Raw genomic sequence first — 17,961 nt, forward strand, 5'->3', positions numbered from 1 at the left:
TATGTGGTCTGAAATAGGAGTTAGGTTAGTCTAATAATAGTTCATAGTTTTACTTTTGGATTTTAAATATGCTTTAAATTTATTTCTTCCAAGATTTTGAAAATTGTTATTGACATGTTGTCTGATACTTTTTTGCTCCCTCCCTCAAAAATATAATATAGAACTTCATTAACTTTAGCAAGCAAGAAATTGAAATGTCTTTCTGTAATTTTTCTTTTTAGTGCACATGACATCCCTAAGCAGCCAGTGGTACGTTTTAAAAGGAATAAACATCATAAAGGATCCATTTACTGTGTGGCCTGGAGTCCTTGTGGGCAGTTATTAGCAACAGGATCAAATGACAAATATGTCAAAGTGTTGCCCTTCAATGCAGAGACTTGTAATGCAACAGGTAGGTCCCAAGTATGTAAGCAGTAGCTTACCAGTGTATTCTTAATGTTTTCCCTGTGTTGTATCTTTGATATATCTCTGTATTATTTTCAATATAATCTAAGAATATAGCCTTAAGGAGAGTTTTTTTTTAATATTATAATTGCTTAGTTGCCTTCATAAGGCATGATTCTTCTTTAGTAAGTTCTTTTTTTTTTTTTAAAGATTTTATTTATTTATTTATTTATTTGACAGAGAGAGAGAGATAGTGAGAGCAGGAACACAAGCAGGGGGAGTGGGAGAGGGAGAAGCAGGCTTCCTGTCGAGCAGGGAGCCCGATGTGGGACTCGATCCCAGGACCCTGGGATCATGACCTGAGCCGAAGGCAGACGCCTAACGACTGAGCCACCCAGGCGCCCTTCTTTAGTAAGTTCTTATAGTTGTTGTCTAATAATTAGAAAACTATTGTTATCAGGGACCCCTGGGTGGCTCAGTTGGTTAAGCCTCGGCCTTTGGCTCAGGTCATGATCTCAGGGTCCTGAGATCGAGCCCCGCATCGGGTTCCCTGCTCAGTGGGGAGTCTGCTTCTCCCTCTTCCTCTGCCACTCCACCTGCCTGTGCTCGCTCGCTCGCTCGCTCTCTCTCAAATAAAATAAATAAATAATATCTTAAAAAAATTATTGTTAGTAGTTTAACTACTAACAGTGCATTAATGAATATGTTACAGAGTGTACCTGTCTTCTCTTTCATTTCATTAGAAGATAACTATGTATAGCTCTGTTTTAGGTATGATGATAATTGAATCAGTATTTTGATTTCTTAAAGTTCTTTGCTGGGGTGCCTGGGTGGCTCAGTTGGTTAAGTGTCTATCTTCGGCTCAGGTCATGATCCCGAAGTCTTGGGATCGAGTTCCAAGTCAGGCTCCCTGCTCAGCTGGGGAGCCTGCTTCTCCCCCCAGCTCATGCTCTCGCTTGCTCTGTCTCTCTCAAGTGAATAAATAAAAAATCTTAAAAAATAAAAAAACCAAAAAAACCCTTAAAGTTCTTTGCTCAGTAAAGTGAAATTGATTATAGTATTAATCCCTAAATGAAAATATAAACCACACCTCTCTACCATTATTCTTGCTTAGTTTTGAGACAGTTTAGCAATCTCAAATTATCACAGTAAGTTGAGCAGCATCTTTTTTTTTTAATTCTTATTGTTGTTTCAGGACCGGATCTGGAATTTAGTATGCATGATGGGACAATTAGAGACTTGGCATTTATGGAAGGCCCAGAAAGTGGTGGAGCTATTTTGATAAGTGCTGGAGCAGGGGACTGTAACATTTATACAACTGATTGTCAAAGAGGACAGGGCCTGCATGCTCTGAGTGGACATACCGGTATGCAATAGTCTTAGATGCTACTTTTCTTTTTGTTCAAGCTGTGCTTTTTCTCCCTCTGCATTTTCATTAATGGAGTATATTTTATCAAAAGGGACTTCTTCAAGACAGGAAATTTTTATTTTAAAAATTTAAATTGGGAACTTTGGATAACAACACAGTAATGATAAATAACATTTCCCTGGTGTGCTAAATCCTTTGCTTATACAGATAATTCCTTAATTTAATCCTCACAACAACCTTATAAGTCACGAAGTTTTATCTCTTTCTTACACATGAAATAAACAAAACTTGAAAAGGCAAGACCTGACCAGTATCTTACAACTAAACATGGCAGAACTGAGATATGACCTCAGGTCTGTCTCTTGCAAAGCCAGTGTTCTAATAACCACACAAGCCTGTGCTTTGCCATAATTTGCTATAATTTAAAATGATAATATTTTTTCAGTACTAATTATGATATCCTGAAATACTGAATCACAAAACAGATTCTTTAGTATGGTTTTCATGTTGTGGATTTTACTGAATTTAATTTTTTGAAAATTGCCCATATAGGGGTGCCTGGGTGGCTCAGTCGGTTAAGTGTCTGCCTTCAGCTCAGGTCATGATCTCAGGGTCCTGGGATCGAGCCCCACATCAGGCTCTCTGCTCAGTGGGGAGGGGAGTGTGCTGCTCTCTCTCACTCTCCCTGTGTGCTCTCTCTCTCACAAAGAAATAAAATCTTAAAAATAAAATAAGTAAAATTGCCAATATATTTGATACATGTGGAAAATCTCTACCAGTCAGTGTATTTGATTAACTAGATCATCACATGCCCAATAATGAGGAGTACCTACCTTTGAATGTGTTAAGGAAAAGTACTGTTTGTTTCACAGTAGTAACTGAGTATATGATCTTTTATAGGCCATATTTTAGCACTTTATACCTGGAGTGGCTGGATGATTGCATCTGGTTCCCAAGATAAGACTGTTAGGTTTTGGGATCTTCGGGTACCAAGCTGTGTTCGTGTTGTTGGCACAACATTCCATGGGACTGGTAGGTTTTTGGAATTTAAATGAATTTATATGAGAAAGAAACTTTGTAAAATGTACTTATCTACTTCCTCTCCCCTGCAACACATATGTTAAAAAAACAGGAACAAATAGTAAAGTAAATACTTGGTATTTCATTGATTACCTTAAGTTCTTTCAAAATACTTCCATCTGTTACTCTCTTTGTATAAATAAAATTCAGCTCAGGAGACTGAAGCCCAGGGAGATAAAGTGTCATGCCCTAATTATTATGTTAACAGGGCTATTTTGTTTTTTTCCTTTTTTTTATTATTATGTTCAGTTAACCAACATATAGTACATCATTAGTTTTTGATGTAGTGTTCAATGATTCATTAGTTGCCTATAATACCCAGTGCTCATCACAACATGTTAGCAGGGCTATTTTAGAACTCAGACCTTTAAAAAAAAAAAAAGTCTTTTTTTTTTTTTTAAATACATAGTGCAGAAATTGAAATTAAACAAAATCATTTTCTTCCTACTCCTATTCCTTGGTGTCTCCCTAAGGGACCAGTTTCTTATTTATTCCTCTATACATAATCTGTAAGTATATAAACAAGTTTGTATATATCATAATCTTCTGTCTTCTTTAAACATATGTATACATACACACAGAAATGGTAGCATATAATACATGCCTCACATTTTAAACTTAACAATATACCTTGAATTTTTCCATGTAAACTGAGGATACTGCTCTTTGTGTTGTATCACCTTTTTAAAACACTGGTATTTAAGAGTGTTTCAGTATCCTGCCATTTATTTTATTTTAGACTCCCTTTTCTGCCTGTGTGTGTGTGTGTGTGTGTGTGTGTGTGTATCCATTGATCAATGGTTAAAGAAAATGTGTGCATATATATATATTTAATACACATGTATTATATATATATACACACACATACACACATTTTCTTTATCCATTCATCAGTTGATGGACACCTTCCATAATTGGAAGTCCAATGGATACTTCCATAATTTGGCTATTGTAAATAATACTGCTATAAACGTATCATCTTATATGAATGTATCCCTTTGATTGTTTTTGCATTCTTTGGGTAAATACCTAGTAATGCAATTGCTGCATTGTAGGGTAGGTTTATCTTTCTTTAACTTTTTGAGGAACCTTTATACTGTTTCTTGTGTTGTTGCTTTTAGCCATTCTGAAAGGTGCGAGGTGATATCTCATTATTTACATTTCCCTGATGGTAATTGATGATGAACATCTTTTTGTGTGTCTGTTGGCCATCTGTATGACTTATTTGGAGAAATGTCTGTTCATGTCTCTGCCCATTTTTAATTGGATTATTTGGTTTTTTGGTGTTGAGTTGAATAAGTGCTTTATAGATTTTGGATGCTAATCCTTTATCAGATAATGTCATTTGCAAATGTCTTCTCCCATCCTGTGGGTTGCCTTTTAGTTCTGTTGATTGTTTTCTTCCCTGTACAGATGCTTTTTATTTTGATGTAGTCCCAGTAGTTTATTTTTGCTTTTGCTTCCCTTGCTTCAGGAGTCATATCTAGAAAAAAGCTGCTTTGGCCAATGTCAAAGAAGTTACTGCCTGTGTTTTCTTCTAGTATTTTTATGGTTTCAGGTCTCACATTTAGGTCTTTAATCGATTTTGAATTTATTTTTGTGTATGGTATAAAAATCTGATCCAATTTCATTCTTCTGCAGGTGGCTGTCCAGTTTTCCCAACACCATTTGTTGAGGAGACTCTCTTTTTCCCATTGGATATTCTTTCCTCCTATGTCAAAGATTAATTGACCATATAGTTGTGGGTTCATTTCTGGGTTTTCTTTTCTGTTCTATTGATCTATGTGCCTGTTTTTATGCCAGTACCATAATGTTTTGATGATGACAGCTTTGTAATATAATCTGAAGTCCAGAATTGTGATGCCTCCAGCTTTGCTTTTCTTTTTCAAGATTGCTTTGGCTATTTGGGATCTTTTTTGGTTCCATACAAATTTTAGAATTGTTTGTTTTAGTTCTGTGAAAAATGCTATTGGTATTTTGATGGTGATTGCATTAAATGTGTAGATTGCTCTGGGTAGTGTAGGCATTTTAACAATATTCTTCCAATCCATGAGCATGGAATGTCTTTCCATTTCTTTGTGTCGTCTTCAGTTTCTTTCATCAGTGTTTTATAGTTTTCAGAGCAGACCTCTTTCGCCTCTTTGGTTAGGTTTATTCCTAGGTATCTTATTATTTTTGGTGCAGTTGTAAGTGGGATTGTTTTCTTAATTTCTCTTTCCTCTGCTTCATTATTGGTGTATAAAATGCAACAGACTTCTGTACATTGGTATTGTATCCTATGACTTTACTAAATCCGTTTATTCTAGCAGTTTTTCAGAGTCTTTCAGGTTTTCTCTCTCTCTCTTTATATATATATATATATATATATATATATATATATATATATATATACACACACACACACATGTATAGGTCATCTACAAATAGTGAAAGTTTTACGTCTTCCTTACCGATTTGGATGCCTTTTCTTTCTTTTTGTTGTCTGATTGCCTGTGTGTCTTTGTCTCCTTCCTTTCTACATGAGTACATTCTATTCCTCCAGCTTTAAGTGTAATTCCTGTGCTGACAGATCTTAAATTTTTATCCCTGGCCCAAACCTCTTCTACATGCCAGCCTCATATTTCTAATCCACCTACTTGACATGTCCTTTTGAATATCTTAGAGGATATGTCAAACTTAACATGTCTTAAACCGTTGAATCATGACTTCTCTTCTCAAACAAAACTACCTCAGACCTCCTCACCTAAGTGGTGCTACCACCCATTGTTCATGGCTAAAAGAGTCTCCCTGGATCCTTCTTTCTCTCCTTTCCTCCAATAAACAATTCATAAGCAAATTGTGTTGTTTTAGCCTCCAAAATTTATCTTAAATCCCTCTACTACTTTCCATTTTTATTGCCACCACTCTGGGATAAAACACCACCATCTCTCAGCTTAACCACTGCAAGAGCTTCCTTTCTGTACACTGCATTCCCACTTTTGCCCCCTTCAGTCCATGGTCCACACAACAGCCAGAGCCCATCATACCTTGCAGTACTTCAGTGCCTTCTGATTGCTCCTAGGTTAATTTTTATTTTATTTTATTTTTATTATTTTATTTTCATTTCATTTTATTTTATTTTCATTATTGCTCCCCCCCACATGCAAGGAGAAAAACTAAATAAATTTTTTCCTAACCAGAGACATTAAATACTAGGAATAGATTTTATTGGGTGGGGTTAAGCTTTGGAGCTACAAACTATTTAAGATTTTTTCATCTCCTGAGAACCATTTTGCACCCCCTGGGTGGGCATTATTGCCCCCAGTGAAAATGCATGGTCTAGATTTAGGGCTGCAAAATGTGGACTCAGTGCTTATTTTCATCTAGTTTCTCCTGGCAGTTATTGCTGTATTGCTTAGAGACACTTCCTACACTGTGTCCTAAAACATATTTTGTTGTTTAATTTCTTGTTCCCCTAACTAGACTCTAAGCTTGTTATGGGACTATTCTGGACACTTAGCCCGCACTGATAGCACTGCCTTAGGAAAAGTGGCTCATCTATTGCACTATAAGTAATGGTGTCCCAGGGGGTTCCCCCCAAGTGACAAAAACACAGACTTTCTCATTTCTCATACTTTGTCTCTAAAAAGGATGCAAGTGTTTATTGGTTGAATGTTAATTTGAAATTTTCCTTAACAGTTTTGATAAGCTACATTAAATTTTTAGTGTTTGGTTCAGTGAACATAGTTAGCTGTTGTAGTTTAGCTGTATTGATTTTTCCATATGAAACTTTTATTCTTTCTTCTATACAGGTAGTGCAGTGGCATCTGTGGCTGTAGATCCCAGTGGCCGTCTCTTAGCCACAGGACAAGAAGATTCTAGCTGCATGTTGTATGACATAAGAGGAGGAAGAATGGTACAAAGTTATCACCCTCATTCCAGTGATGTTCGCTCTGTTCGATTCTCTCCTGGAGCTCACTACTTGCTAACAGGATCCTATGATATGAAAATAAAGGTGACAGACCTACAAGGTGAGGGAGATTGACCTCTTCCCTTGTTTGTAGTCTTTCCTATTCTATTTGGGATCTCTCTTTTAATCCATATATAACTTTTTTAAAATTTATTTTTAAAATTCCAGTATATTTAATGTACAGTGTTATATTAGTTTCAGGTATACAATATAGTGATTCAACAATTCTATATATCACCTGGTGCTCATCAAGATAATTGTATTCTGAATCTCCTTCACCTATTTCACCCATCCCCCCCTGCCCCACCTCCCCTCTGGTAACCATCTGTGTGTTCTCTATAGTTATAGAGTCTGGTTTTTTTTGTTTGTCTCTTTTTCTTTGTTTCTTAAATTCCACATACGAGTGAAATCATATGGTACTTGTCCTTCTGTCACTGATTTATTTCACTTAGCATTACACCATCCGTCCATGTTGTTGCAAATGGCAAGATTTCATTCTTTTGTAAGGCTGAGTAATATTCCATTGTGTACATGTGTTAATATTCCATTGTTTGTGTGTATGGTGTGTATACCACATCTTATTTATATATTCATCTATTGATGGATATTTGGGTTGCTTCCATATCATGGCTATTGTAAATAATGCTAAAATAAACATAAGGGTGCATATATCTTTTTGGATTAGTGTTTTTGTATTCTTTGGGTAAATACCCAGTAATGGAATTACTGGATCATATGGTAATCCTATTCTTAATTTTTTGAGGAACCTCCATACTGTTTTCCACAGTGGCTGTACCAGTTTGCATTCCCACCAACAGTGCACAAGGGTTCCTTTCCTTTTTCTCCAAATCCTTACCAACACCCCTTTGTTTCTTGTGTTTTTTATTTACCATTCTGACAGATGTGAGGTGATACCTCATTGTGGTTCTGATTTGCATTTCCCTGATGGTTAATGATGTTGAGCATCTTTTCATGTGTCTGTTGGCTATCTGAATGTCGTCTTTGGAGGCATATCTGTTCATGTCATCTGCCCATTTTTAATTGGATTATTTCGTTTTTTGGTGTTCAGTTGTGTAAGTTCTTTATGTATTTTAGATATTAACCCTTTATCAGATATGTCATTTGCAAATATCTTCTCCCATTCCATAGGTTGTCTTTTTGTTTTGTTGATTGTTTCCTTTGCTGTGCAGAAGCTTTTTATTTTGATGTAGTCCCAGTAGTTTATTTTTGTTTCCTTTGCCTTAGAAGACATACCTGGAAAACTATTGCTACTGCCAGTGTCAGAGAAATTACTGCCTGTGCTCTCTTGGATTTTTATGGCTATTTGGATCTTTTTGTTGTTGTTAATCTGGTGTAATCAACTTTAACATTTTTCAAATTTTAGTTTTATACTATTTACTGAACAAATTACTGGTACTGTATTGATGTGAATTATAGCAAATTATTAAACAAATCAAGTGTGAATAGTCTTATTTTATTAAGTAATTTTAAAACATTTGAAAGAATCAGCATTTATTACACTAAATCATTTCGAGTTTAGGGATGGTAGATGTTAAAATATGCATTATGTACTCCTATTAGCTTTTACTTTAAGATACTTAGTGTATAATTGGTGTAATTATGTCTTCAGCATCTAGTTTTATTTTTAAATACTTAGTAAGCAAATATTTATTTTCTATCAACTAGGGACAGACAGAAAGATGAATAAGACAGGTAACTTCCTCCTTGATGGAGCTTACATTTTGGAGGTAAATAAAAAGTAAACAATAAATGATGTAATTTCAGGTATTGGTAAGTGCTATTAAAAAATTAGTGAGGTGGGAGAGAGTGACTGTGTGGATGGAGAAGGCTATTTTAGGTAGGCTCGAGTAGGTCTCTTTAGGGAAGTGACATTTGCGCAGAGACTTGAATGATAAGGCACAAGCCAGGCCAGGACATGCTGAGGTAGGAGTGAATTCAGCATGTTCATGACACTGCAAGAAGCCAATGTGTCTGGGACTTAGAAAACCAGGGGAGGGAGAGACAAGAATAAATCAGAGGCAGGGTTTTATAGACATTTTTAAAAAGCATAATGGGAATCCGTTGGAATATTAAAAACAGGGAGTGATCTGATCTGATATCTGTTGATATCTGTTTAAAAGATAGTTTTGAGTTATGTAGGGAGAATGGATTATAAGTGTGAATATAAGTGTAACTATCAGGCTATTGGAATAGTTCAGGTGAGGGATGATGGTAGCTTGGACTAGGGTGGTAGAGGTGGAGGTGATAAGGAGTGACTGAGTTTAGGATATAATTTTAATTTGTTTAGATTAAATTTAGGGAGTGAGAGGACTGCTGATTCCTAGGCTTTTGGCATGAGCAACCAGATGGTGCCATTAATTGGTAGGAGGAGGAACAGGTTTGGGCAAGAAAATGAAGAGTTCGGTTTAAACAAATTAAGATGACTATCAGGCAATCAAGTGAGATGTCAAATAGCTGTTTGGATACTAGTCTGGAGCTCAGGTGAGAAGTCAAGGTTGGAGGTGAAATGTGTGAGTCGTAAGTACACAAATGGCCATGGTACCATGGTACTAGATGGAATTTCATAGGAAGTGGGTGTAAAGGGAACAGGAAATCTGAAGGCTGCCTCCTGAGAAAGGAGCAGCAAACCAGCAAAGGAGACCAAGGTGTAGTGGCACCAAAGTCAGGGAGAAGTCAAGTTGAGAGAGTTTAAAGGAGAGAATGGCAGCTATGTCCAATGTTGCTGTGTATATTTTACCGAATACTACTTAACATAGGTATTCAAGGACTTATCCCTGTTTAAACCTTTAAATGTATTTATGTAGTTTAGGACTTTGTATACTATAATGCCTTCAAGTTACCAGGAAGTCTGTGAAATCTATACATACACTTATTTTGTATCGTAAATCAGTGTCTCTCTTTTCCATTTAGGGGATCTCACTAAACAGCTTCCTATCATGGTGGTGGGGGAGCACAAGGACAAAGTGATTCAGTGCAGATGGCACACCCAGGACCTTTCCTTCCTGTCGTCCTCTGCAGACAGAACTGTAACTCTCTGGACTTACAATGGATAGAGTACACCCAGTGTCAATCTATGCAGTGAAAGCACAGAGACTTCAGACTACTGAGTTGTGAAAATTACAAATTTGAAGAACATAGACTGATCGGAAAAGTGGCTTAGCACGAGGAGGCCCCTTATTACCATGTATCCCTTTGATAGGAACTGTTGGGTGGTGTTATTCTGCAGTGCTTTCAGTCTTCCATGTGAGCTCGTGCTGCTGTGACCTGCTATATGTAGTCTTGTTGCCAAAGTCTGCAGAAGAGCTCTTATGTTGTCAGTGTGCACTCCAAGTCAAGGTGGACGATGTGTTTACGGTTTAGTATTAAATGCATTCCTTGGTCTTTGCCTAAATAACAGTTTTATATACACATTGAAATTGAACTATAAGCATATTATTACATGTAATGCAGCCAAGTTCTACACAGATTAAACATACGTGTTCAGAAATTACTTTTCTCACACTCCCATGATATTATATCACTTGTCAGCTAGAGGTCAGAATTTTATATGTCTCTCAAAAGTTACATGGTTATTTTCACTAAGGATCATTATGGAGTTTAAATATGGATGGAAAACTGCTTCTTAGTTCATGATGTGGTATTGGCCTTTTCTTTTCTCTTAAACCCAGGGATATAATTACTATTATGTCACATTATTTTGTTTCAGGCTTAAAAGGTAAATATGTTTGCTTCAGAAACTTGTTAATTTCAATTTTTTGAATGCAACAAGATACCTCCCTTCTAAACTGTACTGTAGAAGCAGAGCGGCAACGTTACATGATGCAACACTTGATGGTACAGTAAATTTACTGGCTAGCGTTTTTCCTCTTAAAATTAAAAACTTTGCCATAGACTATAGCATGGTTTGAAATGCTATGTCTGCATGATAATTTAAAATGGAAAAATTTAAACTTTGCACTCCAAAAGCTTATTTGGATTTGTTTCTTGCACTGTTTTGTGTAATTCAGAATAATGATTTTATTTCTATGGCATTGTAGATCCTAACATTTATGTATCTTTATTTTCATATTGTACAGTAATTTTACTTTAAATTATTAAATAGGCTATTTTATTTATTTCAGATGCGGTTGAGTTGGTTCTAATTATTGAACTGTCTGTGCACTGTATGTAGCAAGCGTTTTTAATCTATTGTATACAAGTGGAAAGGACATTAGAAGTGTAACTGTGCTATTATTTCAATAAAGACCTCTTGACACCTAAAAATATTCCTGTTCCTCAGTGTCTGTGACTTTCAATTTAGAGTGTTATTTTTTCCAGTTTACTTGGAGGTGGTGTGGTCCAGTGGGTGAACCCCACAATTTTTTTTTTTAAGATTTTTATTTATTTGTCAGAGAGAGAGAAAGAGAGCACAAGGAGGGAGAGTGTCAGGCAGAGGGAGAAGCAGGCTTCCTGCCGAGCAAGGAGCCCAATGTGGGACACGATCCTAGGACCCTGGGATCATGACCTGAGCTGAAGACAGATGCCTAACCGACTGAACCACCCAGGTGCCCCCCCCAATCAATTTGTTAAATTCCTTTCTAAAGTTCTTCTACTGGGGTGCCTTGCTAGCTCAGTTGGTGGAGTGTGTGACTCTTGATCTCCGGGTTGTGAGTTCAAGCCCCATGTTGGGTGTAGAGATTACTTAAATAAAGTTCTTCTACTAACTTTTTTTTTTTGGTCTACTCTTTACTGTTATCTTCCCCACTACCATCACCAAAACCAAGCAGAATTTTGATTTCCTTTCCCCAAAAAGGTGCTGCTACCTCATTCCCAGGCAGATGAGGGAGGACAGGACTTCAGGCTGGAGCCACCATTTAGGTACTCCCTCCCCCAGCCTGGAGCCGGGGAGGGGAAGTGACACATGGTGATGGATGGATGGATGGAAAGAAGGATAAACCAACAAGAGAAAGTGGGATCGGGAAGGGGCTGCTGCAAGGAAAGTCCCCACTCTTTCCAGTCTTGCCTCTGGGGGTAGGAGAAGCATGACTGACCATCAGGGCCAGGGCGGTGCCTAGCTAGACCCCAGCCCTTTGTGGGGTAGTCCAATAAACATCGTGGATTCTCAGCACTGCTGGTGCCTGGTGTTTCAAGGCTGCCGTGGCCACAGACACCTCTTGGACCTCTTGGCCTTGGTTCCCCAACAAGCCAGTGGTGGCAGGAAGGGATAGGAGAGGAAAGCTCCCCTGCCCTGGGAGCTTCACAGGGTGTACCAGGAGAGTAGCCAGCCTGGGGTGGAGGCAGCTGGGTCTCAGGAGTGGCTAACCCACACATCATAGGTGCTCTTGTTGGGTGGCACCCCCTGGAAGAGGGCATCTAGATCCTGGAGCAGCCCTGGTGGGCCATGAGTTTCAGGGGCCATCCCCCAATAGGCTGAGCTGGTTGAAGGTGGGCACTGGGGACAGGATGTGGGTGGTAGTGGAGCTAAGGGCATTACCACATTGGGAGTGTAGATGGGCAAGTAAGAGGTGGGCAGCTGCCCCCAAAGTGAGGCCCTGTGACTCCCACTGGACAGTCCCCCAGGATCTGGAGAACCCTGCAGTAAGTGGAGGGGCCAGGCTCTGTGCTCAGGGGAGAGGGGCGAGGGCCTGCTGGTTCCGCCCTGGGAAGTCTCTGCATCTGCTCTCCTGGGCCCGGGAAGGGGGCAGAGGGGCCACAGAGGCCTCTCAGAGGGCAGGGGTGGAGTGGGCATCACCTTCTGCCCAATGTGCCCAGAGCCTGCCGGACCTGGGCTGCTTCGTGGTGCCCCCTCCCTGGGGTCCCCTAACAAAGGCTTTATGCTGAAGCCCTCACTGGGTGGCGGCTGGGGACTGGGCGGCGGCTGGGGACTGGGCGGCCGGTAGGGCCAGCCTTGCAACACGTAGGGACCCAGGTCCTTGGCGAAGTCTCCGCGCACACCCCCGCTCTGCCAGCGCCGGCACAGGGCCGTGTTCTGCAGCCGCAGCGTCTCGGCCGGGATCAGGCTCACGTCGACTGCCCAGAAGTTGCCCTTGGCCTGGGGCTTCGCTGGATCTTTAGACACCTTGCGGAAGCATTGGTTGGAGGAGAGGTTGTGGCGGATGGAATCCTTCCAGCCCTCGTAGTCTTCCTTGAAGAAGGGGAATGCGGCCTGGACCTGACGGATGATCTGGGCCAGCTTCAGCCTGCGGGAGGGTGCGGCCTGGATCACCAAGGCAATCATGGCCAAGTAGGTGTAGGGGGGCTTGTCATGCCGCAGGTATCTCTCTTCCTCCTCTTGGGGGGCTGGGAGGACGACTCCGACCCAGGAAGCCTCAGGCGTGGGTTGCTGCAGGGTCCCATGCAGGGGGAGGCACGCACCGTGGGCAGGGGCCTGGCCCCGTGGAGGCAAGGCAATGGGGCACTGTGGTGAGGTAAGGCTGGGGGCCTGAGGCCCTCTACAAACTTACTTTTTAACACTTGGGCAACTGCCTGACTTTTATGTGTCTCCTGTCTGTCTTATTCAAGATCTAAAGAACTTTCCATCCTGGATATATTGTGAAAGTTGATTAATAAAAGTCCAGCAAAATATATAAATTGTAAATTAGACAACAAAGATGTTGAACTGAGTGCTTTAGAAAGAAATGAAATCATTCCCCGGGGCGCCTGGGTGGCTCAGTCATTAAGCGCCTGCCTTCGGCTCAGGTCATGATCCCGGGGTCCTGGGATCGAGCCCCGCATTGGGCTCCCTGCTCCGCAGGAAGCCTGCTTCTCCCTCTCCCACTTCCCCTGCTTGTGTTCCTGCTCTCGCTATCTATCTCTCTGTCAAATAAATAAATAAAATCTTAAAAAAAAAAAAGAAATCTCATTAGTTGTAGTTGTGTATATTCAGTAGATACACAGTTTTCCTACCTTTGCAGAGGGGAATTCTGCTAAAAGTATGCCACGGTCTCCTCTTCAGTTTACTTTCATGCTTAATTTCATACATTGCAGATATGACAGCAGGTCATGAGTGTTAAGTTTAAAACTAGGAAAAAAGCATTTCTTGAAACAAACCAGCTCAACTTCATGGTAAAAACAAAAAGTTCATAAAATTATTCTACCTTCAAGGAGAGAACTTTAAGATCCTCCTATATATGGGGTATGGAATTCATTTTGCAGTGCATTAGATAATAATAAGCACTAGAAATTATATTACTTACTGTAATAAATATCTGGTTGCATATGTTCTTTTTCCCATCCCTCCACACTGTCTTCTCCATGGAGGTGAACAGATTCTTGGAGGTTCATGTGGAAGAGAAAGTAAGAGAACTGAAGTATCTACATTCTCTGAACCCTTCTCAGTGGGGGTATGGGGAAGGAGAGTAGGGATGAGGGGGTGCAGGAATTCTTAGCTCCTCCCCACAGAAGTGTCAGATGTCTGATTTAAATTTTATTTAAAAAAATTTTTTAATTGTAATAAGCCAAATGACATAATCAACAGAGAGAAAATACAACCCACGAAATGGGAGAAAATATTTGCAAATCATATATGGGATAAAGGATTAATATCCAGAATATATAAGAACTACAGCACAAAAACAACCAAAAAACCAACCAGATTAAAAAATGGGCAAAGTATTTGAATAGACATTCTCCAAAGAAGATAGACAAATGACCAATAAGCACATGAAAAGATGCTTAACACTACTCATCATTAGGGAAATGAAAATGAAAACCACAATGAGATACCACATCATACCCATCAGGGTGGCCGTTATCAAAAACACAAGATAATATGTAGTGGCGAGGATGTGGAGAAATTGAAACTCTTGTGTAATACTGGTGGCAATGTAAAATGGGGTAGCCACAATGGCAAGGGACAGGCCACTACCCTAACTCCATCTAATCCCCAGGCTCTTGGACTGAAATAATGCCCAAGTTCAAACAATGAAGAAAAAAGCTAAAAGCTGAAGTGAAAAGATTATTCAAAAAAAGAGAAGCCTCCCACTTCAGTTCAAGCTAATTACACCTCCCCCTCTGCCACCGTCACCAGAAAGAGTGGTTATTCCTTCCACAGACAACACCCCTTAGCAGAAGCTGGCTGAGATCAAACTGGAACTTCAAATCTGCCAATATCAAAGTTACAGAAAACTTAGGACACAGAGAGTGTGGTCTGTATAGAGCTGGTGCCAGAACTGTGTGGCCCAGAGTTTAGGAAGTCTTGAAAGACATCATCTCTCCATACCATTATGGCCACCAAGAACTTCACGGTCTAAAACAACAGTTTTGCATTTTGGAAAGTGAATTCTGCAAACTCTAGGAGGCACTGAAGACCATCTTGGAAAACTCGTCCTTGTCCAAGCCGTGGTCAAATGTGTCACACAAGTGGTCAATTTAGCCATGTGCCTGCCTATGTTCTAACCATCCCTGGAGAATCCCAAGCTGTACTTCCTCCCATACTGCCACAGCCAGCCAGCCACCTTCCTCCTCATCCATCTCTGCCTCTACTCCCTCCGCCTCCTCTCTGCCGGTACCTCCATCACCTTGGCTGCTCAGAAATTCTGATTGTACTAAGGCGCTTCAGGCTGGACCATTAAAAAAAGATGGACCCACGCAGACAACAGTTAAAGATCTCACTGAAATGAAAGAACACACGGTTTTGATGAAGAAATTTATATCATCACCAGAGGCACAGAATTCACTAGTTACCGTCTCTGACCTGCAGTGTATTATCCTGAAACGCAACTTCAAAGTGTTACCAGCTCAACTTACGCATGTCTTAATTACTCCTGGTAAAAAGCCAGATAGGTCTGCGGGAACTACTTAGAAAAGTCAATGTAGAGAGGAGCACAGGTGGAACCGCACTTACCAATAAAGAAAATATGGAAACAGGAGCTACTAGGCTGACTCCAGTAATGACCTGGGCCTTGAGGAGGAAGTTTCAGCACGGTCAGCCTAGAAGTCCAACTCAGACTGCCATTGCAGCTTTGTTGAACAAAACCGACGCCAGCTCTGCCTGACTGCATGTGATGGTCCACAAAATACTCAGATAAAATCATCCCAATCTTTTTTTAATGTAGTAGGGTTTGTATAAATAATTATATATAATTCCATTTGAAGAATTAAAGTATGTTTGGAACCCACTCATACTGTGATATTAAGTGGTATTTGGACATTTTTTAGTTTGCAGGATCAGTAAGAGAACAGATGAAAAAATGCAATCCCCAAAGTGATATTTATCCTGGAATTACCCAATTTAGGTTGGAAAGGTTGTTCAAATTTAATTAGAGAGCTAATTTTTACTCAACAGGTATAGTTATGACATTAAGAAAATAACCTGGTGGGGCGCCTGGGTGGCTCAGTTGGTTAAGTGTCTGACTCTTGGTTTCGGCTCAGGTCATGATCTCATGGGTTGTGGGATCGAGCACTGGTTCAGGCCCCCTGCTCAGCGGAGAGTCTGCTTGAAAGATTCTCTCCTGCTACTCCCCACGCTTTCTCGCTCGCTCTAAAAATAAATAAATAAATCTTAAAAAAAAATGAAAAGAACCTGGTGCCCATTCATCTTGAATATTCTTGGGTAATTAAAAAGAAAAGTCGTTTGGGGCGGCTGGGTGGCTCAGTCACTTAAGCATCTGCCTTTGGCTCAGGTCATGATCCTAGAGTCCCGGGATCAAGCCTTACGTCGGGCTCCCTGCTCAGTGGGGAAGCCTGCTTCTCCCCCTGCTTGTGCTCTCACTCTCTCTCTCTCTCTGTCAAATAAATAAATAAAATCTTTTTTAAAAAAGTATTTCAGGGCACCTGGGTGGCTCAGTTGGTTAAGCGACTGCCTTCGGCTCAGGTCATGATCCTGGAGTCCCGGGATCGAGTCCCACATCGGGCTCCCTGCTCAGCGGGGAGTCTGCTTCTCCCTCTGACTCTCTTCCCTCTCATGCTCTCTCTCATTCACTCTCTCTCAAATAAATAAATAAAATCCTTAAAAAAAAAAGTATTTCATCCTGTAAAGCTAATGCATTAAGTGCTACAAACTTGATCAGTAAAAAAGACCCTCTAGATTTGATTTCTGTTCACTATAATCAAGAGGTTAGACCATCCACCATCCAAACCCAGTTATTTTCCAAAAGGATTTGAAGCAAAATGTCCAAAGTAACCTTAAAACTTAGAATGTATCATTTCTTTTTTTTTTAAGATTTTATTTATTTATTTATTTGACAGAGAGAGACACAGCGAGAAAGGGAACACAAGCAGGGGGAGTGGGAGAGGGAGAAGCAGTCTCCCCGCGGAACAGGGAGCCTGATGCAGGGCTCGATCCCAGAACCCCGAGATCATGACCTGAACCGAAGGCAGATGCTTAACGACTGAGCCACCCAGGTGCCCCTAGAATGTATCATTTCTAACATCTTACGTAGGTGATTATATCTGGCTCACTGAAGTCTGAGATATTCCTTACTTTGATATCTGTTGTCCACATTCATCCAGCTAAATGTAAATTTCACGAGGACCTCAACATGAACCTTTTATTTTCCACAAAGCCCTGAAGGATTCTCTGAAGTCCATAGCAGGTTCACTGTGAGATCTAATTCCCTGTCCTCAATAGCCTGTTGAGTCAGTAACAGGAATAATGCACACCTGTGTGCAAAAACACAGGTTCTTCCCTGCCAGTCCAGGGTTGCCAGATTTAGCAATTATAAATACATGACACTCAATCAAATTTGTATTTCAGATAAATAACAAATAACTTTTAAGTATAAATATGTCCCATTAAACAATGAATGGTTTCTTTTCATATAATTATGTCCCAATATACTAAAAAAAATATTCAGTGTTTATCTGAAATTCAAGTTTAACTGGGCATTCTGTGTTTTATTTGGCAACCCTATATAAGTCAGACTCCTACAAAATTGCCAAGTATTTCTGGGAACCCCCCGGTTTGTCAGATATATGTACTTAGCAGTGGACATACTATAGCTTCAGCCAAGATCACCATCACTAATGTATTAAGTATCACGAAGGAAGGGGACCTGTCATTAGGGTGAATGTGACTGAAGGCACAGGATTAGCTTTGAAGCTGATAACCTCCACTGCAATTCCAAGAATAAGGATAGCAGAGCCTCATAGATAGGAAACAAGGGGTTTTGATCTTGACTGAAATTTTGAGCCTGACAGGAAGCAGCTACATAGATGATATCCTTGAAATATCCCCTGG

The 17,961-nt window shown here is 40.0% G+C and overlaps 2 protein-coding genes and 1 pseudogene across 8 annotated transcripts in view; 2 read left to right on the forward strand and 1 right to left on the reverse strand.

Annotated features, from left to right (window-relative positions):
- Window positions 1-11,150, forward strand: part of WDR47 (WD repeat domain 47) — a 55,891-nt gene extending 44,741 nt beyond the window's left edge. For 4 of the 7 annotated variants that reach the window (XM_032422060.1, XM_032422066.1, XM_032422070.1 and 1 more), the window contains exons 11-15: window positions 222-391; window positions 1,574-1,750; window positions 2,654-2,785; window positions 6,625-6,843; window positions 9,714-11,062. In XM_032422060.1, coding sequence (XP_032277951.1) covers window positions 222-391; window positions 1,574-1,750; window positions 2,654-2,785; window positions 6,625-6,843; window positions 9,714-9,856 — 841 coding nt within the window. In that variant the 3' untranslated portion in view covers window positions 9,857-11,062. Of the gene's footprint in view, window positions 1-221; window positions 392-1,573; window positions 1,751-2,653; window positions 2,786-6,624; window positions 6,844-9,713 lie in introns of all 7 variants that reach the window. The other 3 variants (XM_032422067.1, XM_032422084.1, XM_032422093.1) reach the window with 1 other exon arrangement.
- A 940-nt stretch (window positions 11,151-12,090) lies between these two features.
- On the reverse strand, window positions 12,091-13,020 carry LOC116641257 (forkhead box protein H1-like). The gene has a single exon (XM_032418908.1). It carries the CDS (start codon window positions 13,018-13,020, stop codon window positions 12,091-12,093), a length of 930 nt encoding a protein of 309 aa, XP_032274799.1.
- A 1,668-nt stretch (window positions 13,021-14,688) lies between these two features.
- Window positions 14,689-15,778, forward strand: LOC116641690 (annotated as a pseudogene).
- The last annotated feature ends 2,183 nt before the right edge of the window (window positions 15,779-17,961 follow it).

The sequence above is a fragment of the Phoca vitulina genome, unplaced genomic scaffold (genome assembly GCF_004348235.1).
Source record: "Phoca vitulina isolate PV1807 unplaced genomic scaffold, GSC_HSeal_1.0 scaffold2, whole genome shotgun sequence".
NCBI lineage: Eukaryota > Metazoa > Chordata > Mammalia > Carnivora > Phocidae > Phoca > Phoca vitulina.